General features: G+C 42.2%; 2 protein-coding genes across 2 annotated transcripts in view; one reads left to right on the forward strand and one right to left on the reverse strand.

Moving 5' to 3' along the window:
- Positions 1-20,464, forward strand: part of Slc18a2 (solute carrier family 18 member A2) — a 36,235-nt gene extending 15,771 nt beyond the window's left edge. The window contains exons 11-16 of the mRNA XM_015498308.2: positions 8,144-8,222; positions 8,397-8,448; positions 9,028-9,091; positions 10,785-10,904; positions 11,042-11,175; positions 18,057-20,464. Of these exons, the coding sequence (XP_015353794.1) occupies positions 8,144-8,222; positions 8,397-8,448; positions 9,028-9,091; positions 10,785-10,904; positions 11,042-11,175; positions 18,057-18,161 (554 nt within the window). The 3' untranslated portion in view covers positions 18,162-20,464. The remainder of the gene's footprint in view (positions 1-8,143; positions 8,223-8,396; positions 8,449-9,027; positions 9,092-10,784; positions 10,905-11,041; positions 11,176-18,056) is intronic.
- Positions 14,271-24,409, reverse strand: part of Pdzd8 (PDZ domain containing 8) — a 77,870-nt gene continuing 67,731 nt past the window's right edge. The window contains exon 4 of the mRNA XM_048791282.1: positions 14,271-18,250. Within this exon, the coding sequence (XP_048647239.1) occupies positions 18,236-18,250 (15 nt within the window). The 3' untranslated portion in view covers positions 14,271-18,235. The remainder of the gene's footprint in view (positions 18,251-24,409) is intronic.

The following is a 24,409-nucleotide window of genomic DNA, read 5'->3' on the forward strand; positions in this document are numbered from 1 at the left end:
AATATTGATTCAAGTTGAGCATTGTAGGGTACTGCGATTAATTTTTTTCTTTCTGCAAACTTGTTTTTCCTGAACAAGTTTTTGCCTTGTTTTTTTTTTTTTTTTCATTTTCTTAGTTTTCTATGTAGCATTTATGAATCACCCCCTAGACTCTCTGGCCGGTATGAAGGTCCCCTAAAGGCGTTCATGTTCATTGGCTGACCTAATCTTTCTGGCTTTGCTCATCTGTGAACTCTGTTCCATCTCTGGGTCTAGATGGAGTGTTCTCCAGGCCTTGCTCCCCATCCCCTGGGCATCCTCTTTGCTTCTCTTGTTTCCTGGGTTCTTCTCTTCTCTGTCCTCTCTCAGGTCACCCCCTCATCATGTGGAAGGGCGATGTCCAGCAGCTTTGGGAAAGAGGGTGCTGCGAGGTGTGGGAAGTTCTGAGGCCCTACATACCTGCAGATGTCTCCACCCGCCCCGTGGCTGACTTAGTCTGCCTTCACAGTTCCTGATGGAAAGCATTTTCTTCCCGAGTTTCGAGGCCACCATTCTATTGCATTCTAGCATCCTGCACTGCTGCTCAGGAGGCCCCGGGTCTTCTGATTCCTGAGTCTCTGTTGGAGCCTTTACCAATCTGGGTTATGAGTGTCTGCGATGGCAATGGGCCATGGTTTTTTATTTTTATTCTTTTCCCAAATACTGGCGGCTTGCTGGGTTAGCCCTTTCACCTGGGGAACCTTTTTCTATGATTACTCTCATTAACCCCTCCCTCCTCATTTTCTTCTTTTACTCCACTTAGTTGGATGTTGGACCTCTATGTTTCATTCTTTTTATTTCTCACCTTTCCTTTTTTGCCCTTAATTTATTAATCTTTTATCTTTTAAGCTATCTATCAAAGTTTTAAAGTTGATGCTATCACATTTTTTTTTTTCAGTCCTGGCGATTGAACCCAGGGCCTTGTCCATGGTATTGCTGTACAAGTGAGCTACATCCCCATCCTTTTATTTTTTTTAAACATATTTTTAGTTGTTGATAGACCTTTATTTTATTTATTTACATGTGGTTCTGAGAATTGAACCCAGTGCCTCGCACATGCCAGGCAAGTGTGCTACCACTGAGCCCCAGCCCCAGCCCCTTAATTTTTATTTAAAGACAGGATCTTGCTGAATTGCTAATCTTGAACTTGCAGTCCCCTGCCTCAGCCTCCTGAGTAGCTGGGATTGCAAGTGTGCTCTGCCATGCCCAGCTGCCTGTCTTCAATTTGAAGAGCCCTTTTGTATTGTGTGTGTGAGTTGATCTTTGTTGAAATGACACCCCCTGGCCATTTCAGTAGGGACTTTCTTTCAATCCCCATTTCAGCTTCTATTGTCCCTTGCCTCCTTGCTGCCCATTCCTTGGGACCTTAACCATTCCAGTTTAGCTTCTCTAGAGAACCTGCATCCTTCTGGGATGAGGGCTGGAGGGCTGGAGGGCTGGAGGGCTGGCGATCCAGCTTCTCTCAAAGTAGCTTTCCCACCTTTTCCCTGTCCACAGTCCCTGCTCTCAGCCGACCTTCTCAACTCCTCATTCCTCAGCTCCTGAACTTTCTGGAGTATGAGGCACAGGGCTCTTGCTTCTTGTTGACAGCTCCACATGCAGGTGGAAGGTTCCAGTGTTCCCTGTGTGTCCATTGCCCTCTGTTTGCTTCTCTTTCTTGTTACTGCTTCTCCTGGCCCATTCTGTTTGTCCTTAGGCCTGGGGAGGAGCATGTGGGATGTGTGCCTAGAACTTTCATTTATTCTTTTAGGAATATTTGAATAGACATTGGGGGTGTGGGAAGTGGAGTAAATCCTAGAAATTCAGTCTGCCTTTTTTTTTTTTTAAACTACAAGGCCATCATTTATTTTAATGGTGAATATTCTGTTTAAGATTATGCAAGGGGCTGTGGCTCAGTGGTAGAGTGCTTGCCTAGCACGTGTGAGGCCATGGGTTCGATCCTCAGCACCACATAAAAATAAATACATAAAATAAAGATATTTTTTAAAAAAGGATTATGCCATAAATTTGCAACCATTGCCTTTTGTTGGGCATTTGGGTTACTGCCAGTTTGTACCATTAGAAACCATACTGCAGAGAATACCCATCATCTGCATCCCCCTTCATGTTTGGAGATATATTTGTCGGGCACAAATCCTAAAAGTTAAACGAATGTTTTAGTGCCTGGAAGTGAGTGTTTTAGCACAGATATTATTGGTCTTCAGTCTTTTCCAGTGACTAAAACGTGCAAGAAAGGGGAGCTTGTTTTAATTTCATTTAATAAGTGAAATTGAGCATCTTTTTGTAGGGTTTATTAGCCAATTTCTTATTGATATTTGCCCCTTTTCTTTAAAAATTGATATCTATCTTAGAGATTTATTTTCTTTTCATAGTTTTTTGAACTCATATGGGAGATCGCAGGGAGACTCAGTTTTGAGTTAAGCTGGCGTTTTTAATGTCCCCAAGCCTTTCTGCAGGCCACCTGTATTTGTCCTTGAGCATCCAGCCCTCACAGGGGTGTCTTCTTGGAAGCTTCCACCTCTTGATTTAGACTGTGTCCTACTCTGGCTCCCACCACGTGGTCCAGCCCGAGAACCCGCCAGTCCCTTCAAGTTCTGCATTGATTCGCTGGTGTTCTCTCACCAACCAATCCTTAAGCAGCCCCAAACTAGGTGTGAGGTTTCTTTTTGGGGTGATCATAGTCTTGTGGATTCAGTTGGTGGTGGCGATTGCACAACCTGGTGAACATACCCAAACCAACCAAACTGCACACTGTCAAGGGCGAATTTTACAGGATGTGAATTGTGTCACAAAAGAAGCCCCAAATAACAAGAGTTATTCCCTATAAGAGGGAGGACTCTTGGAGCTAAGCAAAGGTTATTTCTTAGGCATAAAATGTATCTCTGAACTTCCTGGGAGTCAAGATGGGAGAGGAAATCCAGGGACCTTCAAGGTCATGGGGAAAGCACCATGCTCTGCAGGAGGAGCACTTCCTCTTATGCTTAGTGCTGATAGGTTTTGCAAAAGATGAGGACATTCTCAGTCTTGCTGCTGCTCTTGTAGAGGTGTTTCCCAGCTTTCCCTTCCCTCTAGGACCTGGGTCTCAGGTGTCCTCAGGAAGCACCGTCTCCCAGGTGGGCGTGCACAGCCCAGCAGAGATCCCTGCACTTGACTGCACAATGTGGGCTGTGAGGCTTTCCCCAGGCCTTCTGAGTTCCACTTAATTGGCCCGTGATCCTAATTAAATGTGGCCCGGCCATGTGCAGGGCACTCTAGCTGCCCTGCTCTTGTCCTCTTCAAAGCCCGAGGCTTCCTTTGTAAAGTCTTTAAGGTCAGCCGGGAGCCCTGGGCCACGTGGGTAGACAGCAGAGTACAGGCTGCCTGGATGTCGGGGGGAGGTCATTTTTCAGGTTCATCACCTGCACTTTCAGTGTCCACCTGACCAGCACCACACATTTCCACCACTGAGGTTCCTCTCCCATTTGCCTCAGAGGTAGACTCATCTTTCTTCAAGAGAATCTAACTTCTCTTCTGTTTTCCTCAGATCCAGCATGGGGGAAACATGCCACCTTATGTGGGTTTCTGAAGTTTGGGGTCCATGGCTCCTGCATCCTCCCAGGCCCCAGAATCTGGGGATACTGTGGGAGACACGTTATGAAGGACCAGTGCCTGCAGGCCAGTCAGTCCTCTGGAGCCCCACAGCTCTCCTGCCCAGTTTCTCTCGGCTCAGGAGTCTTCTGCAATCTGCTATAACCCAGTGGGGACAGGAGCCTTTCCACCTCTGTGTGTCCCTTGTCATTTCTGGAGAAGGAACAAAAGTCAGAGCTTACTAACTATGTGGACCACACACAATTACTCTCCTTGGGCCATGGTTTTAGGGGAGGTAGACTCTTTTGGCCTGCCCCCCACCCCCACCCAAACTCCTCTCTGACATTTGGCAGGAAGTCCTGAGTTTGAGTTGGTGGAGAGAGAATTCTTTCATGGTGTTTTCTTTATACCTTAAGTTCTAGTCACATGACCTCCCCCAGAACCTTGATTCTCAGGAACTCAGAATTCAGAGTGAGGCCTATAAATCCCCAAGGGGGAGCTTAGGCCCAGGCAAGGCTGGAGTCAAACTCTTTCTTCTGGTTCTTCCAGCCCATTTGTCTTGAATAAGATGTGGTGATGCAGTGTGGGATGGAGGACAGGGTGGGGCCACTCTGCTCCTAGCCAGCTATGACCTCATGTCATGTCCTGTGCCAGCCCTGCAGGGTCCCAAGACAAGAGGATGGCCAGCATCCTGTAGTTCCCTGATTTGAGGCCTCCTCTAGGATAGGGCAACCTAAGACCATTGTCTCATTTCATTTACAAGCAGAGCCTTGGGGGGGTGGGCACTTGGGGGCAGGTCATTTGGAGCTGGGAAGAAGCCCAAGGGCACATTCCTTGCATCACTTCTAGGACTGTGCATCCAGCTCCAGCTCCTGAGCTTCAAGGGGTCGAGCTCTACCTGGTGTGCTGGCAGTGGCTGCAGGTGAAGCCAGACTAGAGAGCACTGGGGTGGGTGGAGGAGCTGCCTGTGCTGAACTTTCTGGTATGACCAGAGGTGAGTGAGGAAGCCACTAGCATCCCTGTCAGGACAGCAATGACATGCAGGAGGAGGGGCTCATGCCAGTGGCCATGGGCACCATGTGTACAACCAGGCCCAGCCAACACTTCTCATTGAATTCTGAAAAGAATCGGCCAGCAGGTTGCAGATAAAAGGTCTCCTTAGGCAGAAAAGGCCTGCAGGGAACATGGTGCAGTTTCTTTGATGCCTTACAATTGAAAGACCTTTCCTGTGAAGACACGGTGGGGGGCCTGGTGGAAGAGCAGGTTTGCGTGCTACAAGCCCCTCATAGTCTGGCGATGAAGGGGCTCCAGGGAGGTCAAAACAGGGAGGAGGAGAGCGACTGAGGAGCTTGGGAAACAAAGCCTATGGGATGCATTTGGTCCTTCTTTTCTTTCACATATGCTTATTGCTCATCTGTGTAGCCAGCAAGAAGATGGAGGTGGGGTCAGCTGTAGGCATCATGTTTCCAAGTAGAGAAAGAACTTGAACTTGTCCACAGGGAAACTGGTGGGAGCCTTGTATTGGAGAACAATCCAAAGCCCTGGTGTGTTTCATTTGGACATCTAGGTCTTACTCTTCTTGTGCTAGTGGCTGTTCTGGGACAAGGTTGGCGCCATCTTCCATTGGCTCTGGATGCAAACCATGACGTTTAGGGCTTGTTGTCAGAAGCCTGCCCAATTGTTGGAGCTATCTTAGAAATGACTGGAAAAGTCCCCTGGTCCTGGGTGTTGGAGCAAAGGTAGATGGCCACCTCTGGCAACTACTGGCTGAGGGCTCTTCACCCCTTATGGGCTGCCACTTGAGACACTGAGGTGTCTTTGAGTTCCAGGACTCTGAGGTTCTGTAAGTTGTGGAGCCCTGGTGAGAAAAGGGTGCTGAGCAACATCAGAACAGGTGCAAACAGGCTCTTCCCTCTCCATGGCCATGCTCTGGGTACCTCCTGTGTGCCACTGTTGAACTAGGCCACCGAAGACAGGTGAGGGGTTTCTGCTCACTGGGAACTTATTGAGCATGGAGAAGGCCAGCAGGCTGGGGTGGAAAATGGGAGTCTGGGGTTTGCATGGAATGACAGGGCACTGAAATCAAACTGGTAGGGCTGTTTACCAAGAGCCATGAAATGCACCTAGCCATTTGATCCTTAAAACCATGCTGTGAGGTTTGCACAATGGGAGCTATGGCTGTTTCTTGGGCTCTAAGAGGTTGAAGTGACCTTTTCAGGCCTCAGGTAGCAAGTTCAAGTTGAAGTGAAAACCTTGCTGCATGCCTACTAATCTAGTGCTTTTTGCTTGAGACTCATAAGATGGAGTTTGCACCTGTACAGCCCTGCACTTTTGGCTCCTTGGTCCTATGTGTGAGCTCTTCCCATTCAACAGGTTGGGAAGATGTGGCTGCTCTGTGGCTTCTGCTGGAGCTTCTCTAGGTACCCCTGCCTTAAGTTTTTGGCTTCAGTGCTGCATCCCTTGCCCTACTTCTGGAGTGAGTACTGACCAGGAGCCCTGGAGCCCCGCTGGGCTCCCTGTGAGCTACTTCATTTGACCAGATCTTACAATGGACTGTCTGTGGCCCAAATTCAGCTCTTAAGCAGGTTTCTTTCTTTTTTTTTTCTTTTTTGAGTGACTGGTATAGTGTTAATTTCTTGGGGTTTGTTTTTAAAGGATGAATTTCCAACATTTAAATTCAGATTTCCTGTAAGAATCCAGAATTCCAGCTTATCTAGAAAAAATAGATCTTCCAATACTGAAACTGTGGTCTCCCAGGGTAGCGACTGATTGGAGAGAGTAGCAGCTGCCTCCTCTGATGGGGTCTAGGCCCCGCATGTCACCAGACCTCCTCCCCACTCCAGGGTTCAGTCTGTTTCTCTGACTCTGGGGCTGAACGTCGGTGGCTCTTTATCATGGGGCTTGCACTGTTGTTTTTCTTACAGTTTATTGCTTCCTTCATTTACTCCTCCCTGGCCCCAGAGCCACTTATCATGACACAAGGATGACAGGATTTCTATGCACAGACTAACAGTCTGTGGAGTGTGGGAAATTGGCCGCTTACCTCGGAGGTCAGGTGTAGATTCCGTCTGCTTTGGGGAGCTTGGCCAGCTGTGGCTCTGGGCTCCTGGACCACGGTGCCTGTGCTTTTGTTACATTCTTAATGAGGGTATGTTTCTGTTCAAACATCATCTGACTTTTTCTTTCAAAGACATTTTTGTGGTGACAAGAGCCACACTGTCATTGTCTCTGCTGCAGGCCATTGCTGTGCTAGGCACATGGCTGTCAGTAAATGTTTGCTGAATCAGATTACACTGAGCAATTATTTGGCCACCGCATATTGCCAAGTATGGTGGAAATGATTCCCTGGAACATGAAGTGAGATTGCTCTTTATTATTATTTTCCAGAATCCCCAGGCCTGGAATGATTTGGTTTTGGATTTTGCTCATGGAACCCATCATTCTGAAGTCCCTACTGTGTTGGAGGCTTGACCTTTCTCCGGGTTTGATGGCTTTCATTAGTGCCTATTCTTAAAGGGACAAGATCATACTTGTCCAGGAAGGCTCCAGGGCCTCTGCTTTTGGAATGCAGCAGGCGCTTACAGACAGTCTGGGACCTAAGGCCATCATGATTGAGAACTGGGAAGCTTTTACCATTTGTGGATAAGGCTTGGAATCAAATATGATTTATCTGTCTTCTGACAAAAAATGCTAGAGTTTGATAAGTAGTCTCTCTTAAAGAGATTGTCTTGTCATCCTAATAATAGACAGTGAGTTGAGGTGGACACAGCCCATGGCAGCCAAGCCTGGTCTGTCTTGACTAATCTTCCTGTTCAGTGAAGGGGCATATTCAAGGCAGCCACTGTCCTACCTGCAGGAAATCTCTCCTGGCTCATGAGAACCCAGGAGATGCAAGTAATTCGACCACAGACATGAAATTGTCAGTCACGTATGATTCCACTGCAAAAGGTGACCATGTAGATACAGTTCTGTTTTTGATATGTAAAAATGGTCATGAAACTAATTGAGAAAAGCAGGATGTAGAGCAGTAGGCACAGCATAGCCCCTTTGGAGTGCACAGCATCCTGTGCCCACATGTGTACGTATAAACTTAAAAGGGAGAAGAGTGATGGGGTTTGGATAATTTTATCTCCTGTCTTTTCGCTTACCTCAATTTCCCCTAATACTTTCAACGATTGCATTTTACTTCTGACATGCAAAATTGAAGAGAGGAGCAGGACACGTGCGTAGACGCCTGGCGCACACAGGTCCTGTTGCTGGCCTCCTGCAGCTGGGAGCTGTGTGTATCAGTGCACGTGTCATGCCTGCTCCAGACAGATGAAGCCGAGGATAGAGAAATGATTTTCATCTCCGGAGTGTCTCAGCAGCTCTGTGGGACAGATGAGCCGTGTGGGGTCCAGACTGGAGCCGTGGGCTGCCGGATATGAGCTGCTCGGGCGCGGGCCCTGGGGCTTCATTTCATCTGCTCTAATCAACACTGGGGTGTCTGTGGTTATTAGTTTTTCTAACATGTGACTGCTCTCAGTACTGATAAGGTGTCCTTTTCATAAATTTACAGGCGTTGCTTTCTTGCCAGCGAGTATTTCTTATCTCATTGGAACCAATATTTTTGGGATACTTGCACACAAAATGGGGAGGTAAGATTAAATGAAAATGCCTTCTTTCTGTTATACTGATAATGAAGTGATTCTTTTAAAAAATTCTAAGTGTTTCTACTTTAGATGTTACAATTGTTTTGATTTCCATTGAATATTTGGACTGGGGAAAAAACATTAAATGTTCATTTATTGATGTGCTTTTTCTTTTGACAGGTGGCTTTGTGCACTTCTAGGAATGATAATTGTTGGAATCAGCATTTTATGTGTGAGTAAAAGATGGCATTTGACAAGTGGGAACAGTCTGAGACTGAGACTTTGGTTTTGGGCAAGACTCACCAAGCAACATTATAGCAATTCGAGTTTGGTGATGTTTAGTTTTGTTGTCTTCCATTTTATCTTTTTTTTTTGGGAAAAGATTCTCTAATGCATTTATGTTAGAAATTTAGATATTTTATTACCTAGTTTGCCTTTTACCCCCTCCATTATTTAAATCTTGCCATATCTTAAATACTGTAGAGCAACTAGCCTGAAACAATAGCAGGATGTCTTCCTAGAATAGAACATCTCCTACCAGTGGCCAATAAATACCCCAAATGAGATCTCCTTGTCCTTGTCAGACATTGAGTGTGGACTAGGCTGATCCCTCACAGATAGCAGCTGACTAATTTTTCATGGTCGTCAGAATACTGTTTTAATGATTGGGACGTCAAGTCCCATCCTTCCTTTTCCTTGTGTAGGAAGTAGCCATATCAGGCCCAGAGAAAACATGTTTTTAAGAAGTTTTTAAGATTACTTGGAGTTGGATATTCCATTATTTTATCATGACATTTATTTCCTCTTACAGATTCCTTTTGCAAAAAACATTTATGGTCTCATAGCTCCCAACTTTGGAGTTGGTTTTGCAATTGGTAAGTTGCATGAAGCTTATGCCTAAATTTAACACTTATTTAACCTCTAGGAGAGATTTACTCTGGTAGAGTAAGTAGACTGTAGTTCTCAGCCTGAGTTTCTAGAGGTTCGAGCAGAGGCTGCTGGCAGCTTAGCCCAATGATATCCTGTAGACCATCTCCACAAACACTTTCTTCCACTACGCATCATTTATGTCCTGGAAGCCAGCATTTCTAAATGCCTGATGCTTAGAAGCAGACTGCTGTGCCATTGCTATGCTTGGGCAAACAGGGGACCCCCTCACCTATAGCACATCTCCCAGGACTCCTATCTGAAAACAAACCAAACAAGGCTGGGGGACAAAGTCTGTTTTTTATAGGGCTCAGTAAGGGAGTGCTGACTGCTGTGCCCAGATTTTCACAGATAGAGGCAATGGGTCTTTGTAACATAGGAAAAATGTCAGGAAAGAACTTGTTAATATTTTGGATGAACAGTGTGTTTTTGTTTCTCATTAATTGAATAATAATTGATCATGATAAAGGCAAATGCCAAATCTGTCACTCCATTGAGGCAGGAATTTAATCTTTGATTGGCACAGCAGAAAGAATAAATGGAGCCCTTCCTGACCCCTGAGGAGTTAGGTCCTCCTGGTTTCTGCATGTCCCATGGCACGTTCACAGCCTCAGTCCCAGTCACCGTTCGACTCTTTGCCTGGCTTCCAGCTCTTATGTTTGGTTCATCCCTTGCTCCCCAGCACCTTGCCCATATCAGGAGATCAGCAAATACTCTTTGAATGAAAGACATTTCTCTCTGTGTGGGCTGTTGCCTGTGGAGGGGAGGGAACTAACATTTCTAATGTTTGAGTCCTCCCCTGGTGTGTTCATGGACACTGGCTCTCCGCAGCCAGTCATCAGCACCTCCATTTTGTAGATGGAGAAACAGTGTTCAGAGAGGTTAGGTCTGACCATGCTCACTCAGCCAGGCATTTGAACCCAGCACTCTGAACACTTGTGCCCTTTATGCTCCCTGTATCTGGCTGTTTAAGAGATCAGAGATTCAAATACTGGTCTTTGTTGTTGGTTTTAGCCAACTACATGAGACTCCCTCTTTGGGTTTTACTTTCCCAAGTAGAGCCAGATGATCTCTCAGGCTCCTTTGTATACTGATATCTTCTGATTTCTCCATAGCATTTTCCACCATGGTGACTCTGATGGTTTGAGTGTGAGGGCTGGTGTGGATGGGGAAGAGGCTAGGTGAGACCCGTAGGTGTGCCAAGTGGCAAGGGACAAGAGGATGAGAAAAATGGCAAATCAGGGAAGCACCAGCAGGAAGTAGGCTCCTAGGGATCCACATAGCTAGTAACCTGCAAGACCACTGGATCTGAAGAACGGCACGGTAGGTCACCAGAGGACTAGACGCTGTCACCCAAAGATGGGCCATTCTGGCAGAGGGGGACAAGGTGAGGTTAAGGCAGGGGGCAGGCAAGTGGAGGCTTAATAAAGGACTCAGACCGTGGTGCTGGATTCCACCCTCAACCTCAGTTACCTTCCACTGACTGTCCTCAGTGAAAGGTTTGCTGTCAAGGGTCCACCATTGCAGGTGGCGATGACAAAGGGGAAGAGCTGGCAGTGTAGTGAGTTTAGAACACTGTCACTCAGCTCATTTTTGCTTTCCATCTGTTTTCTATACACTGTGCTCCCTGACTGTCCACAGGGATGGTGGATTCATCAATGATGCCTATCATGGGCTACCTTGTGGACCTGCGGCACGTGTCCGTCTATGGGAGTGTGTATGCCATTGCAGATGTGGCGTTTTGTATGGGATATGCTATAGGTAAGAACATGGCTCTCAAAAAAGCCTTTTACCTCTGTGCAGGATGGATAATGCCTCCTAAAAATATTGAAGTCTTTGCATTCTCTGTGGACAAGGCATTTGGGGAGAGCTTTATCTAATTCTCTGTTTCCTGAAAGGTCCTTCTGCTGGTGGTGCTATCGCAAAGGCAATTGGCTTTCCATGGCTCATGACAATTATTGGGATCATTGATATTCTTTTTGCTCCCCTCTGCTTTTTCCTTCGAAGTCCACCTGCCAAGGAAGAAAAAATGGTAAGAAAAATTGGGGATTCAATGAAGCCATCTGGGTTATTTCCTCATGGTTCAATTGGAAAATATATTTCTGATCCTTTTGGGCAGAATTCTCCAAACACAGAGTTCCTGTTTAGTTTGTACCCCAAGGGTAGTTACTTGTTTTATTTTTACTACCTTTATAGTTATTTCTTTCAAGTAGTATGTTTTTAAACTTAAAGAATGAAATTATTTTGTACATAGATTAGCGTCAGTACTCTTTTCAACCAAGTATAAGCCTGGCAGCATTCAATTTGATTTTCTGTGGATCTTGCAAATCCTGGACATAATTTCCCAGGGTTCACCATTTGTGGCACTGTTTGCTTTCTCCTCTTTCAGCATTCAGTGACAGTTGGTGTCTTGTTCCTTACTGTATATAGGAATAGAGATGATTTTAGGTATTTTTTTCTTATTGAAAACCATTGTATATGCACCCTGAGGCCCACATGTGAACATGTAGAAGTGTTTAATACGTAATCATCAGATTACGTATTGCCACAGGCAAGATACCGAGAATAAATTGTCTTTTTGAACAGATTCCAACTTATTGGTTCTAAATTTGAATTTTGAAGTGTACAGGTCATTTTGCCCTTTGGGTGTTTACTCTACCCAGCAGAGAGAAGCTCAGTGTTTCTGATAATTATTCATACTTGGTAGTAATGTTGCTGATTTTTTTTTAATATCAAATGCTGATATTCATGTAGCTAAGGAGAGGGTCTTGGACAAAGAGTAAATGAATTGAGCATGAGAAGGTGATTTTTTTTTTAATATTTAGTTGTAGGTGGAAACCATACCTTTATTTTTTATTTTTATGTGGTACTGAGGATGGAACCCCGTGGCTCACATGTGCTAGATGAGTACTCTACCACTGAGCCACAACCCAGACTGATTTTTTTTTTTGTTTGTTTTTATGAGGCTAGTTTATAATGTTTTCTTGGAAGTATGTTGGAAGTTCTTTCCGAGAGTTGAACTGAATTGGTCTTAGTGCTTTGGCATTTTGTGAACTGCCCTCTGGTGATGGTTTTCTCCAAAAGTGGACTTAAAGACAGACCCTAAAGTTAGGTTATGTGAACTCGATGTTTGGGGCATTTTAAAAATTCATCACTTTGTTCATCAAGTCTTAAAAATATGTCAAGTATTTAACTAGATAACTAAGTTGCTCACAACCCACTGGACTCTGAAAAAAGGAGAGGGAAGGTGCCATGGCCCTCGAGTCCCTTCTCCTTTCTCTCCTCTTACAAGCATGCGTCTCCAGTTCCCCTCTCGTATGGGCCTTGCAGCTTTCCAGCCTGGTTGTGTATATTCCTGTTCCATCTTCATCTGGCTGACCAGAGCGCAGTATCATGTGCAAAACAGGCCAGAACATTCTTAGCACAATAATATATATATATAAATTACCTGAAAATACTTCTGTCACTCAGGAGACTATTTGAAACTCTTTAGATGTCAGAGGCTAGCCTGGGCCTGGCAGCAGCTGAACTGCCCCCGCCCATAGGCCTGTGTGATTCTGTGTCGAGTGGGGAAATGAGAGCTTCTGCCTCACACGGTTGTTTGAAGAGTAAACAAAAGTGTCCCAGCAGAATGCTTGGCTGTGTGACTCAGTGAATGTGTTCCTGTCATCTCCAGCATCACCCTCTTATCCTTCTTGCTTTGTGTACCTCTCCACTTACTCTGTCCACCCAGTGGCACCCGAATATCCTCCCTGCCCCCCTCTGCATCATGACAGCTTCCTTCCTTTTGCTATACAGATCCCAGAACTGCTGGGTAGATGCCTCTCACCAGGGTGGTGGGCCGCAGCTGTGGTGTTATCTGTCTGTGGTCCACAGTATGATGGCTTATCTGAGGGAGTGAAGGAAATGAATGAGGTCAAAGGACAAGTGGGGGATGTGCTTCCTCAGCCAGTTGTCGCTGTGTCCTGCAAAATGATGGCAGAAGGCAGGCCTCAGGACCCCTTTTCTTTCTCCATATAAACCAGAGCTTTAGTTCATTAAAAAATGATGGAGGAAGTGGAAGAGACTATCCTGAAAGGGAAAGCAATAAGAATTACAGGTTTCCAGAAAGCCACTCCACTCTCACTGTAAAATGTCACAATCCTCAGTAAGTGCCTAGCTAGATAAACCATTAAAATCCTGAGAAAAATGTGCATCTCACTGCCTATAATTGATGCCCATAATGAAGGATGCCATTTGACTGGCATGGTGGTGACATTTGAGGGTGTTGGCTAGCAGCTGCTGCCTGCTCATTGTGCAAGCAGAGCAGGAAGAAAGTGGGTGGAAGCTGATATAGCACCTAATGACAAGGGGATGTGCGGGTTGGACACTGTGTGCCATGAAGGAGAAAGAATCAATTACCGTGCACCTGAGAAAACTCAGCAGAGACAAGTGCTGGCATTCAGGATCAGCAGTAACCAAAGGCAGCGGGATGCGAGAGCCAGAGGCGGCTTGCACCCTTAGCAGAGTTCTCTCATGAGACAGTGTCCTGATAACAGGGTGTTCAGACTTGACCTCTTTTATATTGAAAGACCTGATGCTACTTTCATAGATCACAACTCACAGAATCATGAATTAGCTTGTAAGCACTTGAGTCTTCCTTCTATTTGGTTTATTGGATTTCTGTTTCTTATAATCAGCGTTAACAATATAGGCAGAGGACAACAAAACAAAACAAAACCCTCACGGATACTCGAGTCCCTCTGTAAATATAAGGAATTTCCATATTGCCATTAGGAAAACTGTCCCAGGGACAAGGCAATTCAGGGCAGCCCTTAACTCTCAAAATACCCAGCTGAATTTTGGTATGGATTTTTCTCTTCCAGGTTGAATAATAATAATTTTTAAAGGCAGGGCAGGGTTCTTAGTTTTGCTCTTGAAGTTCCTAATTGTTGCCAGGGCAGAATACTCTGTAGTGGGAGAACTGCCAATTGCTTTTACTGGATGGCTCTGATAGTGGTGCCATAGGTCCTCCAACAACCCTGTCTCCTGGATGCCATGGGCTGGGCAGGGATGGGTGGCCAGAGGCTAAAGACCAGATATGCTCTACACATTGCAATCCATTTGTGGAAACCTGTTCCTTTGCAAGGCACTTACACAGTGGGTACAAAATCACTTTTTTTTTTCTAGGTACATTAAAAACAGAGAAAAAAGGAAAACTTTTTTTTACTAGATCTGGTACCTTTCAAAGTCCCCAAGACTAGGACTTTTTCCTTCTAATGCTTTAACTGTTGTTTCCTTAGCCCAGAATCACATTTCATTTGGTCTGACATGGTTTTACTACCTTAAGATCTGGGTTTTGCTCTGTATCTGACATGAGCTTAGGTGTTGCAGGGGCTACCCTTGGCTCTTACCATTTGGGCTTTGCTCTATCGCAAAACACCAATGCCTCCTATTGATTTTCTCTTCATTTGTGAGGTGACACACCTTTCTCCCCAAAGCAACATACAGAGTGCTGGTTTAAATTGTGGACCTGTGTGGGCTGTGGTGTAGCTCAGTGATAGAGTACTTGCCGAGCATGCATGAGACCGTGGGTTTTAGCCCCAATGACCTCCCCCACCACACACACACAAATTGCCTGCTTGCTACACAGACCCGCTCCTCATCATGAACTTGACTTAGACCCACTTACACTATTTGTGCCTTGCTTTTCTTTCCTTCCCTCTTCCTTCTTCCCTCCCCTCTCCTTCTCTCCCTTTCTATCAAACCTCAGGTGATCCACCACAGAGCTACATCTCCAGCCCCTCCCTCTTTTTTGTTTCTTTCAGACAGTTAAGTTCCCAAGCTGGCCTTGAACTTGTGGTCCTCCTGCCTCAGCCTCCTGGGTTGCTGAGACAACAGGCGTGTGCCACCACTCCCAGCTTGTGCTTGCTTTTCATGGTGCTTTTGCAATATTACATGCCATCTGCCTTATTTAATCATATATTACTTTTTTGGAAAAAAAAAGTACAATTTCATAATTACTCTTTCAAGACAGGTTCAGAAGCCAGTGAGCTAGGTTTTAGAAGCTATGAAACAGTATTTCATGGAAGAAACTTCTTTACTGGACTGTGTAGCCAAGTACCATTGGCTGTGTTGATAAATACTGGTCATTTACTTCTGTATAATGCCAAATAATCAGCCTGATAGAACTTTCACCCTGCAGTGCATTTTAAAAAAATGTTTTTTGCAATGCTGGGGATGGAACCCAGGGCCTCCAGCATACTAGGTAAGTGCTCTACCATTGAGCTACATCCCCAGCCCAGCAATGCAGTTTTATAGAGATTTTTTTTGGTGCATTTTAGTTGTACATATGGTGGGATTCATTATGCCATATTCATAAATGCACATAATTTTATTAATCTTGTTCTCTAGTACCTTACCCTTCTTTCCCCTCAGGAATGTAATTTTTTAGTAAGTTCATATTTTGTGCCAGGTCCTAGGTTCAGGGGATCCTTAAGATTACACATTCAGGTGTAATGGTGAGTGAGCCAGAGAGTGGAAGGCAATCATAAGGTAGTGATGGCCATCTTTCCGAAGGAAGTCTTGCTGCCTTTGGGCAAGTGTGGCTCAAGGCCCACTTGGCATTCCTGGCTCTGACTTCTGACTGACTTCTCACATTGCTTCCTCCCCAGATCTTTGATGGTCAGGCGGCTTCCTGCTGCCCTGTTGCTGAATAATGCATGCTTTGCTCATGGCCTCCTCCCCTGCTGTCCAAATCTTTTCATCTTTCAAGGATTTTCTCAACTCCCTTTCTTCCATATAACCTTCTCTGGCACTTGACCCACAGTAAGCACTTGACCTGTGACCCTGGAGGACCTGGCCTTACTTGTGCAGGAAGGTAATTTAGTTGCTGACACTCTAGAAGGTGTCTTGGAAGTTCTTGATGGCTGGATGACTGCTTAGTCATCCAGCTTAGAAAATGCCTTATAACTAGGGGAGTGTTTCTCAAAGCCATCAATAGCACCACCACATGAAAGTAGGGATCTGGAATTTCATTTTTAACCCGCTCCATACCCATTACCCATGCGCCACCCCTCCCACCCCCAAGTGATCCTTGGACACATTTCTTTGAGAATCACTAGTCTGGGCAGATGAGACAGTTAGCTACTAGGGGGTTAAATTAAACCTTTGTGTAACATAGGGAGAATGGTCCTGGCGTATGATGTCTGTTGCCTCAGTTATTTTTAGAAATTGAACTCTTTTTAAAAATACAAGCATCAATTCACTCGGCAAGCAGTATAATCAGAAACAGTTAAGTCCAAAGCTGACAGTGTGAGCTGGCAGCTTGACTCTGAGGTCAAGGAAGTCTTATCTTTATGTGTCACACAGGCAAAATCATTTGAGAATTTCTTGGGAAATGATAAATGGGTTAAGCATTGACTGGACTCTTATCACATCTGCAGGATAAGAGCTGGGGTAATAGCTAACAGACACTGAGATAGATTGCAACAGGCCAGCATCAGGAACATTCTAATCCATTTAGATTTTCAAACTACACAAAAAGGGTTGAGAAATGGTTCATGCAAAGGGAAGAAAACTGTAGGAGACGTACCTGGGGAGAGAGAGAATCCACTGTAGTTGCATGTGGCGTCCCACCAATGGCCTCGGCGTTTCCAGCTGCCTGGGTGTGTCGCACACCTTTGTCCTGAGGCTGTCGAGGCTCCCTCAACCTGTCACCTTCTGCTATACTGTTGACCTTCACATCTGTGGGTTCTGTGTGTGTGGCTTCAATCAACTGGTTTGAAATATTTGAAAAAACTGCATCTGTACTAATATATACAAACCTTTTTCATTATTCCCTAAAAATACAGCATAACAAGTCTATACACAGCATCTTCAGTGTGTTAGGTATTATAAGTAAACTAAAGGTGATTTTTGAGTATACAGTATGTGTAGGTTATGTGCAAACAATTACACCACTTTATATAGGGGATTTGAGCATTCACAGATTTGGTGTCCTGGTGTGTGTGTATGTGTGTGTGGGGGGGTGTCCTAGAATAATCCCCTGAGAATTCAAGGGACAGCTGTGTATCCCTTGGTCCAATAACCACTCTGTGCCTGCTTCCTCAGCCTACCACACAGAGTTATTCTAGAGTTCAGGAATTGCATCTAAAATGCTTAGTATAGTCCCAGCCTGTAAACACCAGCTGTCACCAGCCTGCATGCTTGGTTCCACACATTTCAGGAGGAACGGCTGTCCGTGCTTAGTGGTTGAGTATGCTTTGAAAACAAGGCATCACTTGTTTTTTTTCAGTCACACTATTTAAAAAGTTTTTAGTAATAATAAGAAGGCGAGACTTTTATGTTCATCAGAGGAGAAACACATTAAAAATAATCATACCAAATGGATGAGGACAGCAAGGATCTGAGGAAGAAGTGGTCTGGACATCACATTAATCTCAGGACAGTGTGTGTATATGGTTGATATCAAAACCACATCTATGAATGGAAATAATGGAGTGAGTGGGTTGTAGTCCAGACTTCCAGAGGTTTCTAAGAAGTGTGAGCTCCCCTCAAGAAGCATTATAAAATGTGCTGTCACAATAGTTGGACTGGGTGATCCCCAGAGTCCCCACTTTCATTTCCCAGAACCTAGGTATAACTCTCCTTAAACCTAACCTCTTGTTGCACAGCATCTAAATTCCCAGAAATGACTTTTCCCTGAAAAGGTAAATGAAAACTTGGCAACGACCATTTCTGCTATCTCCTACCACTGGGAATTTCCACACAGCAGAGAATTCCAAGTCTTTTAGGCCAGGTACCTGGCAATTGTGCCAAAATGACTGGGTAATAGCAGATAGTACAGCACTTTCAAACTAATCCCTAAACAGTAATTCCATCTGATCTTTACCTAACAGGAAGTTAATGTACCTGCACTGTGCTCTTTTTTAGGCTATTCTCATGGATCACAACTGCCCCATTAAAACAAAAATGTACACTCAGAATAATATCCAGTCATATCCGATAGGTGATGATGAAGAATCAGAAAGTGACTGAGACCCTCAAAAATCATCGGTGTTTAATTGTATACAAGTGTTTCCAGTGAAATGACTCATCCGGAGCTGTCTTAGTCATACCATCCATCCCTGGCGAAAGAGTAAAACAACCAAAGGTTATTATTTCTTTTCTGTGGTTATGATTGACTGCCAACAGCCTTATAAAGAAAAAGAAGCTTTTCTAGGGGTTTGTATAAATAGTGTTGAAAACTTTATTTTATGTATTTGATTTTATTAAATATTATACAATATATTTTGACGAAATAGGTATATTGTAAATCTATAAATATTTGAATCCAAATCAAATATAATTTTTTAACTTACATTCACGAACACTTGGACAAAAATATCTTATATTTTTTCTGAATATTGGTAATGAGTGTTTAAAGCACACATTGACTCTTCCAACAATGAGAAATTAGAAGGAAGTCTGAAAACAATCACATAAGACGGCATGTTATGTAGCGACACTGAGAGTATTATTTAACTTGTAATTACTATCAGTATATTTATGAGTTAAAAGCTAGTTTTCTCAAGTGCAGAGGACAAGAACTCAAGTCAGTATCTTTTGGATTTATCTGCAAATCTTTCGCCGGCATTAGTTTTATACGTAATCACCTACTTGGAAAGGGATGGTTGTAAATTATGTTTACATGTCCTGTGGTTGGCAGCAAACATTAAAGCCAACATGGGAAAATAGTAAATGTTCTGAAAGCAGAGAAAAGCACCGAAATGTCAAGTTATGAAGCAAAGCTTTCCTTGTAAGATGTGTAGTTCTTCTTATTGGGTGAGAATGGGGAGTACAGGCACCTTACACTGTTAAGGTTGTGTAAGCAAGGTAAGGTTTGTCAACATCTAGTTCAAAATTTTTGGAAAAAATAAAACAAGGCTAATTGCTGCTATAAATTGAAAACTCAGACTGTAATATCTTCAGCCGGTCTGTAGGTCATCCAAGTGTTTTTTTTTTTTTTAGGGATCTATTAATTTTTGGTTGTCCAAAACTATTATTTTTTGACTCCCCAAAGTTGTTCACATAATGTGGAAACAAATTTTAAACAAAAATGGAATTAAATTGTTTATGTATTTAATCCCACATTAGAAAATCAGATAAAATTCATAAGGTGGTCAGGACACATCTCCTTTCCCAGGCAGAAAAGAAAAACCAAACATAAAAATGTGTGTGTTACCATATCATCTGTGTGCTGGGTAATAAACATTTTCTAAGCATGATAACATTGATATATCTTTTTAGTGTACCAGCAAATACTGTTAGTGAATATTGTTGTTTACATTGTTTCATATGAGGTATGACTGGAATGTGAAGATAGTGTGGAATATATCCCAAATAATACTAATTCTACAATTCTGTAACCATAAATTACTTCATGTCAGTTTGGTTCAGTAAACTGTGTGTTAACTTGGACATCAAGGAGCAAAGATCTTTAGAACAAAGACTTCTCAACCTTATTGACTACTACATATTCTCTAGGAAAGTGGCTAGTACTTCTTTTGCTTTCTAAAGCTCTTCCATGGGGATTAGATGATTTGATGATTGGTTTCCAAGGGCAGTGTGTTTGAGAAAAACAAGCTTCCTACTCAGTAGTGTGGACTATTACACAAGTCAGCTACTTTGGAAGACGGCTCTGGAGGAATTCTTACATGGCCAAAACAAAACAGCAGGATTGTTTTCACTTGTACAGAATAGCCTCTGAAAAAATATACTAGGAGCTGAGGATGTGGTTCAGCGGTAGCGAGCCTGCCTGACACTTCAGGCCCTGGGTTCAATCCCCAGCACTGCAAAACCAAAACAAACAAAAAAGAACCAGTGTGCTGCAAATTGCTTCTTAGTGGGACTTGTGGTTCTCCCTGCCCCAATACTCTATAATTTATTCCTATTTTACTTTTGCCTCTAAGGATTCAGCTTCTGTTAAGAATAACTGGCAAAGGCATGCTTGCTATTGATCCCTAGGAAAAAGATAAAACGGATTTTTGAGAACTGTTTGGGGAGCAAAAGAAATGTATGTATTTAAGGAGAAAAATGATAAGGTATTTTATATGACTAATATTCTGGATTAACAAGACTGTGAAAACGGGTGATGTTGTATCATGTATATCAGAACAAAGAACATACAGCTCTCTGAACATTTATTTTTTTGAAGAAATGGCTTTTATGTTTGTACTTGGTAATACAGACACAAAAACCTTAATGAGGTAGTAATGAATACTCATCTTTCTTTTGACTGCTATTGTGTATCTGTCCTAATCATGTTTTAGCTAGCCTATTTAATAAACCTGATCACACTATACTGTGCCTGTTTGTACTCTTTCATAAACCAAATATTGTTGGAATAAAATATATTAGGTATCATTTTGATTATGGATGTTTAATTAAAAACTCTTCTATGCTTGCAGGCTTAATTAAAAGTCACTCCAGGTTAGTGTGTACTTTTTAGCTTCCCACATTTGTTTTAAATAAAAATATGTAACTAGGCACATTATGTCAATGTGGAAAATAGTTATCCCCAAACTTCTACTCTTGCATTACTATTCTGATTGCTGTGAACAAGTTAACTGTACCTGATAAAAAGAACTATAATATCCAGCCATTTGGCATAATGTACCCAGGCCCCTGGGTCCTGGAAGTTTTGTAAAACCCTTGAAATCAGGGGCATTCTGAATGGGGTGAACATGATCCAGCTTCCAGGGCTGAGGGTCCACAGTTTTAACCAGACCTTAAAGGGTATCCGGGACTCAAAAAGGATGAGGGGAATCTCCCACTCTTTTGGGGTACACTATTATCTCAATTTAGAAACAAAGACAACATTTTAAAAAAGATTTAAAGTGATTTTAAATTTATTCACTTTTAGAGGACTTGAGAATCTTATTCATTATCCTACTACTAGAGCCAAATGTTTTCAAATTGCCTTTTAAAAATCTAGATACATTTAAATTTAGAACTTGGTAGTACCCTCAAAGTTTTTATACTGCTTTCTTCCCTCAGAATCACAAAATATCCACATAATAAATATTTCAACCAGTTCTGATATTGAAGAATGTTTCCTGATATTAAGAAATGTAGCATATATTTTATAATTGCAAAATAATGCCAAAATGTTGCTCATTTTCTCTAACCCATTCATGTAAATACCAATATGGAAAATATACACTCTAGTAGTCTAATTATTACTATATAGCAGAAGCAAATCCATAAATATGATATTTCACAAGTTAAGAAAACAACAATTAAAAAATTGTTTTTGCAATTTCATTTTGTAAAAGTGGACTTCAGTAGCTTATCTGCATGGCCAAATTATACCAGGCAATAATTCCACATAGATGCAGCAATCACTTTTTTTTTTTTTTGGATGGCATCAAATGAAGATATTCTTTTTTTCTGTGGTAGTCTTTATTTATTTATTATTTTTAGCTATTGATAACATAGCATGGCAGCAAGATTACATCAGTAATGTAATATAATACAATTTTTTCACTGAAGCCTTATACCTTACTATACTCTAGGCTGTCTGGAGTGTTCCCCCCTTGCACTAAAGTACAACTGAGATGCCTGTACTGCTTCTTCCAGCAGATAGAAAAATATTGCACTACATTCAAGGTATATTTTACAAATGTCATTAGCAGCATTACTGAGCTTTCCATAATTGTGGTTTCAAAGAGTTAAATACTTTAAAACATGAGTAGATTCTTATGAAATCAAAGTTTTGCATTATCTCCATTGCTCTTTCAAATGCAACAGCTTCAGGGGCATGTTTAGATGTCACTAAAACTCCCATGGTTTAATCTATAAACACCAACCACTTAGATACTCCGCCTTCCTGGTTAGCAATGGTAAGTTATTTTACAATAGGAAACATGGTTATACATTGGGCAGACAGGTTCACGCATATGTTGTGGGACATTTTAGCTTTCAAGGGATTTGGTGTGGAAAGTCTGCTGTAGCAGTGTTCTTTTAAAATTCGAGCATGCGTAAACAATGAGAAAGAGGGTTCACATACATTCTTGTTATAAACCTGGCCAAGAAAGATATTTAGTGTCTTAATATTTTCCTTAGTCACTGATTTTAAAAGTGGAATGACTTTTCTACCCTCAAAAATGTTTTTCTCATATAAATAATATCTTCTATCTGTATAGCTTTTTGTTGTTCAAAGTGCTTTTGTAGTTATGCTACTATTTTCCTCACAACAACCCTGTGAGGTAGTTATTAGAGTAAGTAGTATTATCCTAGCTTTACAGATGGGAAACGGCTGCACTGAGCCCTTCTGTGACTTGCTTATGGCTGACAGCTCATTAAGGGAAGACCTTGAACTTAAACTCTTATATAGAGTCCTGGGTCACAATCCTTACTGTGCCTTTCTTTGCCCACCATGAAAGCTGTTTCATCTTGTTTTAAGTCGTGTTGATTATGTATCAACTTATCAGACTAGCTACCTATAAAAGGGGAAAAATATATATTTTGTAGGCATATAATAGGCCCAAACTATTAAGGTATACAAACAGAGGTCAAGTTTACACATTTTCCCTCAGATGTGTTACTGGCATCAATAAGTGGACCAGTATCAGAGAAGATCTTCATTTTCAGAGAACTGGTTCCAATTCCTATGTATATGGTCTATTTTTTTTTTCTTTCTAAAAAAAAGAATGACAGTCTGCACTATAGAAATATTCAGAATGATCACTATTCCTTTAAGCCTGTAAAATAGATGAAGCAATAAATACACTTTGCATAACTCCTCTCCTTCACAATATATACTCCTACATGAGAATGTTTTTAAAACAAAACCAATTATCAATAGTCATTTAACAACAGTCCTCTGAAACTTTAAATATCCTTGTACATGCTTTATTTCCTATGGGAGAACTGAAGATAAAAAAAAAAAAACATCATGAATGCTTAGGACTTCCATTTAAAAGGAAAGAATTGAAATTTTGAAAAATATTGAAAAAATATTTCAAAACCCTACTGGCTACTAATTTTCAGTAATCTTGTTATCTTCTACAAAATTCTTGACCAACTGTATTCTATTATTCCCTATTTTGTTTATCAATGCAAGCCCTTCAGATTCATCACTATGTATCTACTATACTTCAGCTGCACACAAGCTTTAGACAAAAATCTCAGAAGCATAGATAGCAAGCAATATATGTAAAAAATAATTTTACTAACTCAGCATAACAGACTAAAACTGCAGCATCTGCTTCCATGTTATATTTGGCAAAAACAAAAGAAAAAGCTCCCCAAAGCCCCAAAGTAACAAAATTCTCAAGCAAGTAGAAATGACAAACTTCAAAACAAAAAAACAAAACAAAAAGATTCAAAACCTGTTCCCTCAAAGATTGCTGTTGTCAATTTGGGCATGCAGCAAAACTGTTGTTATAACCGTGATGGAAATGAAAATATTAAGAGTCTGGACAATATCCTATTTAACACTAATTCAAAAACTAAGTTGAAGGAAAAATAACACAGTGAGACACCACACATACATAAATGTGACAAATTAGCTTACATAATTAGAAAAAGTTAAAAATAAATTAGTAAAAATAAATTCCCAGTATAAACCCCAAAAAAGCATAGCTATAAATGCAACCCAAAACAACCAATTAATAAGCTGGTCATATTTTTACTGGAAAACAAACTCATTCCTGTTCTTTCTTATACAAGTAAATAACTGGAGCAGCAGGCTGAGGTGCATTACAAGAGAACTGAAACATGGCTGTATCCATTGTACTTTAGATGCATCTTTTCCCCAATCATTTGAAAGCTGACACAGCCTGTTGGTTACACAGACTCGGATGGACCAAATAGGTCATCTGAGATACTGCTGAATGGCTGCGAGTCTATCAGTTGGCTTATTTCACTATCAAGGTCTTCTTCTGTATCTTCTGTGTACTTGCTTATTTTTTTGGAGTGCTGGTCTAATGACAGACTTTCTAAAGTTTCAATATCTTCAATGCCTGCCCTATAGTGGATCATAAGAAGTGTGAGAGCTTGTAGTCTTTCACCCGATTTAGCCAAAGCAGCTGAAAGAAGTGATTTTTTCCTTGTATCAGTTGTCTCTTTTTCTTCTCTAACAAGGGAATTATTGTGTTCCAACTCCTGATCAATCTCATTCTGTAGTTTATCCAGCATAAACTCCAGCTTCTGGATTCTCTCCTCTGTAGGCAAGCCCCTGTACAGATCACGGCCGATTTCTTTAACTGCAATAAAAACACTGTCATCCAGCCCACCTTCTT

The sequence above is a fragment of the Marmota marmota genome, unplaced genomic scaffold, assembly GCF_001458135.2.
Source record: "Marmota marmota marmota unplaced genomic scaffold, marMar, whole genome shotgun sequence".
NCBI lineage: Eukaryota > Metazoa > Chordata > Mammalia > Rodentia > Sciuridae > Marmota > Marmota marmota.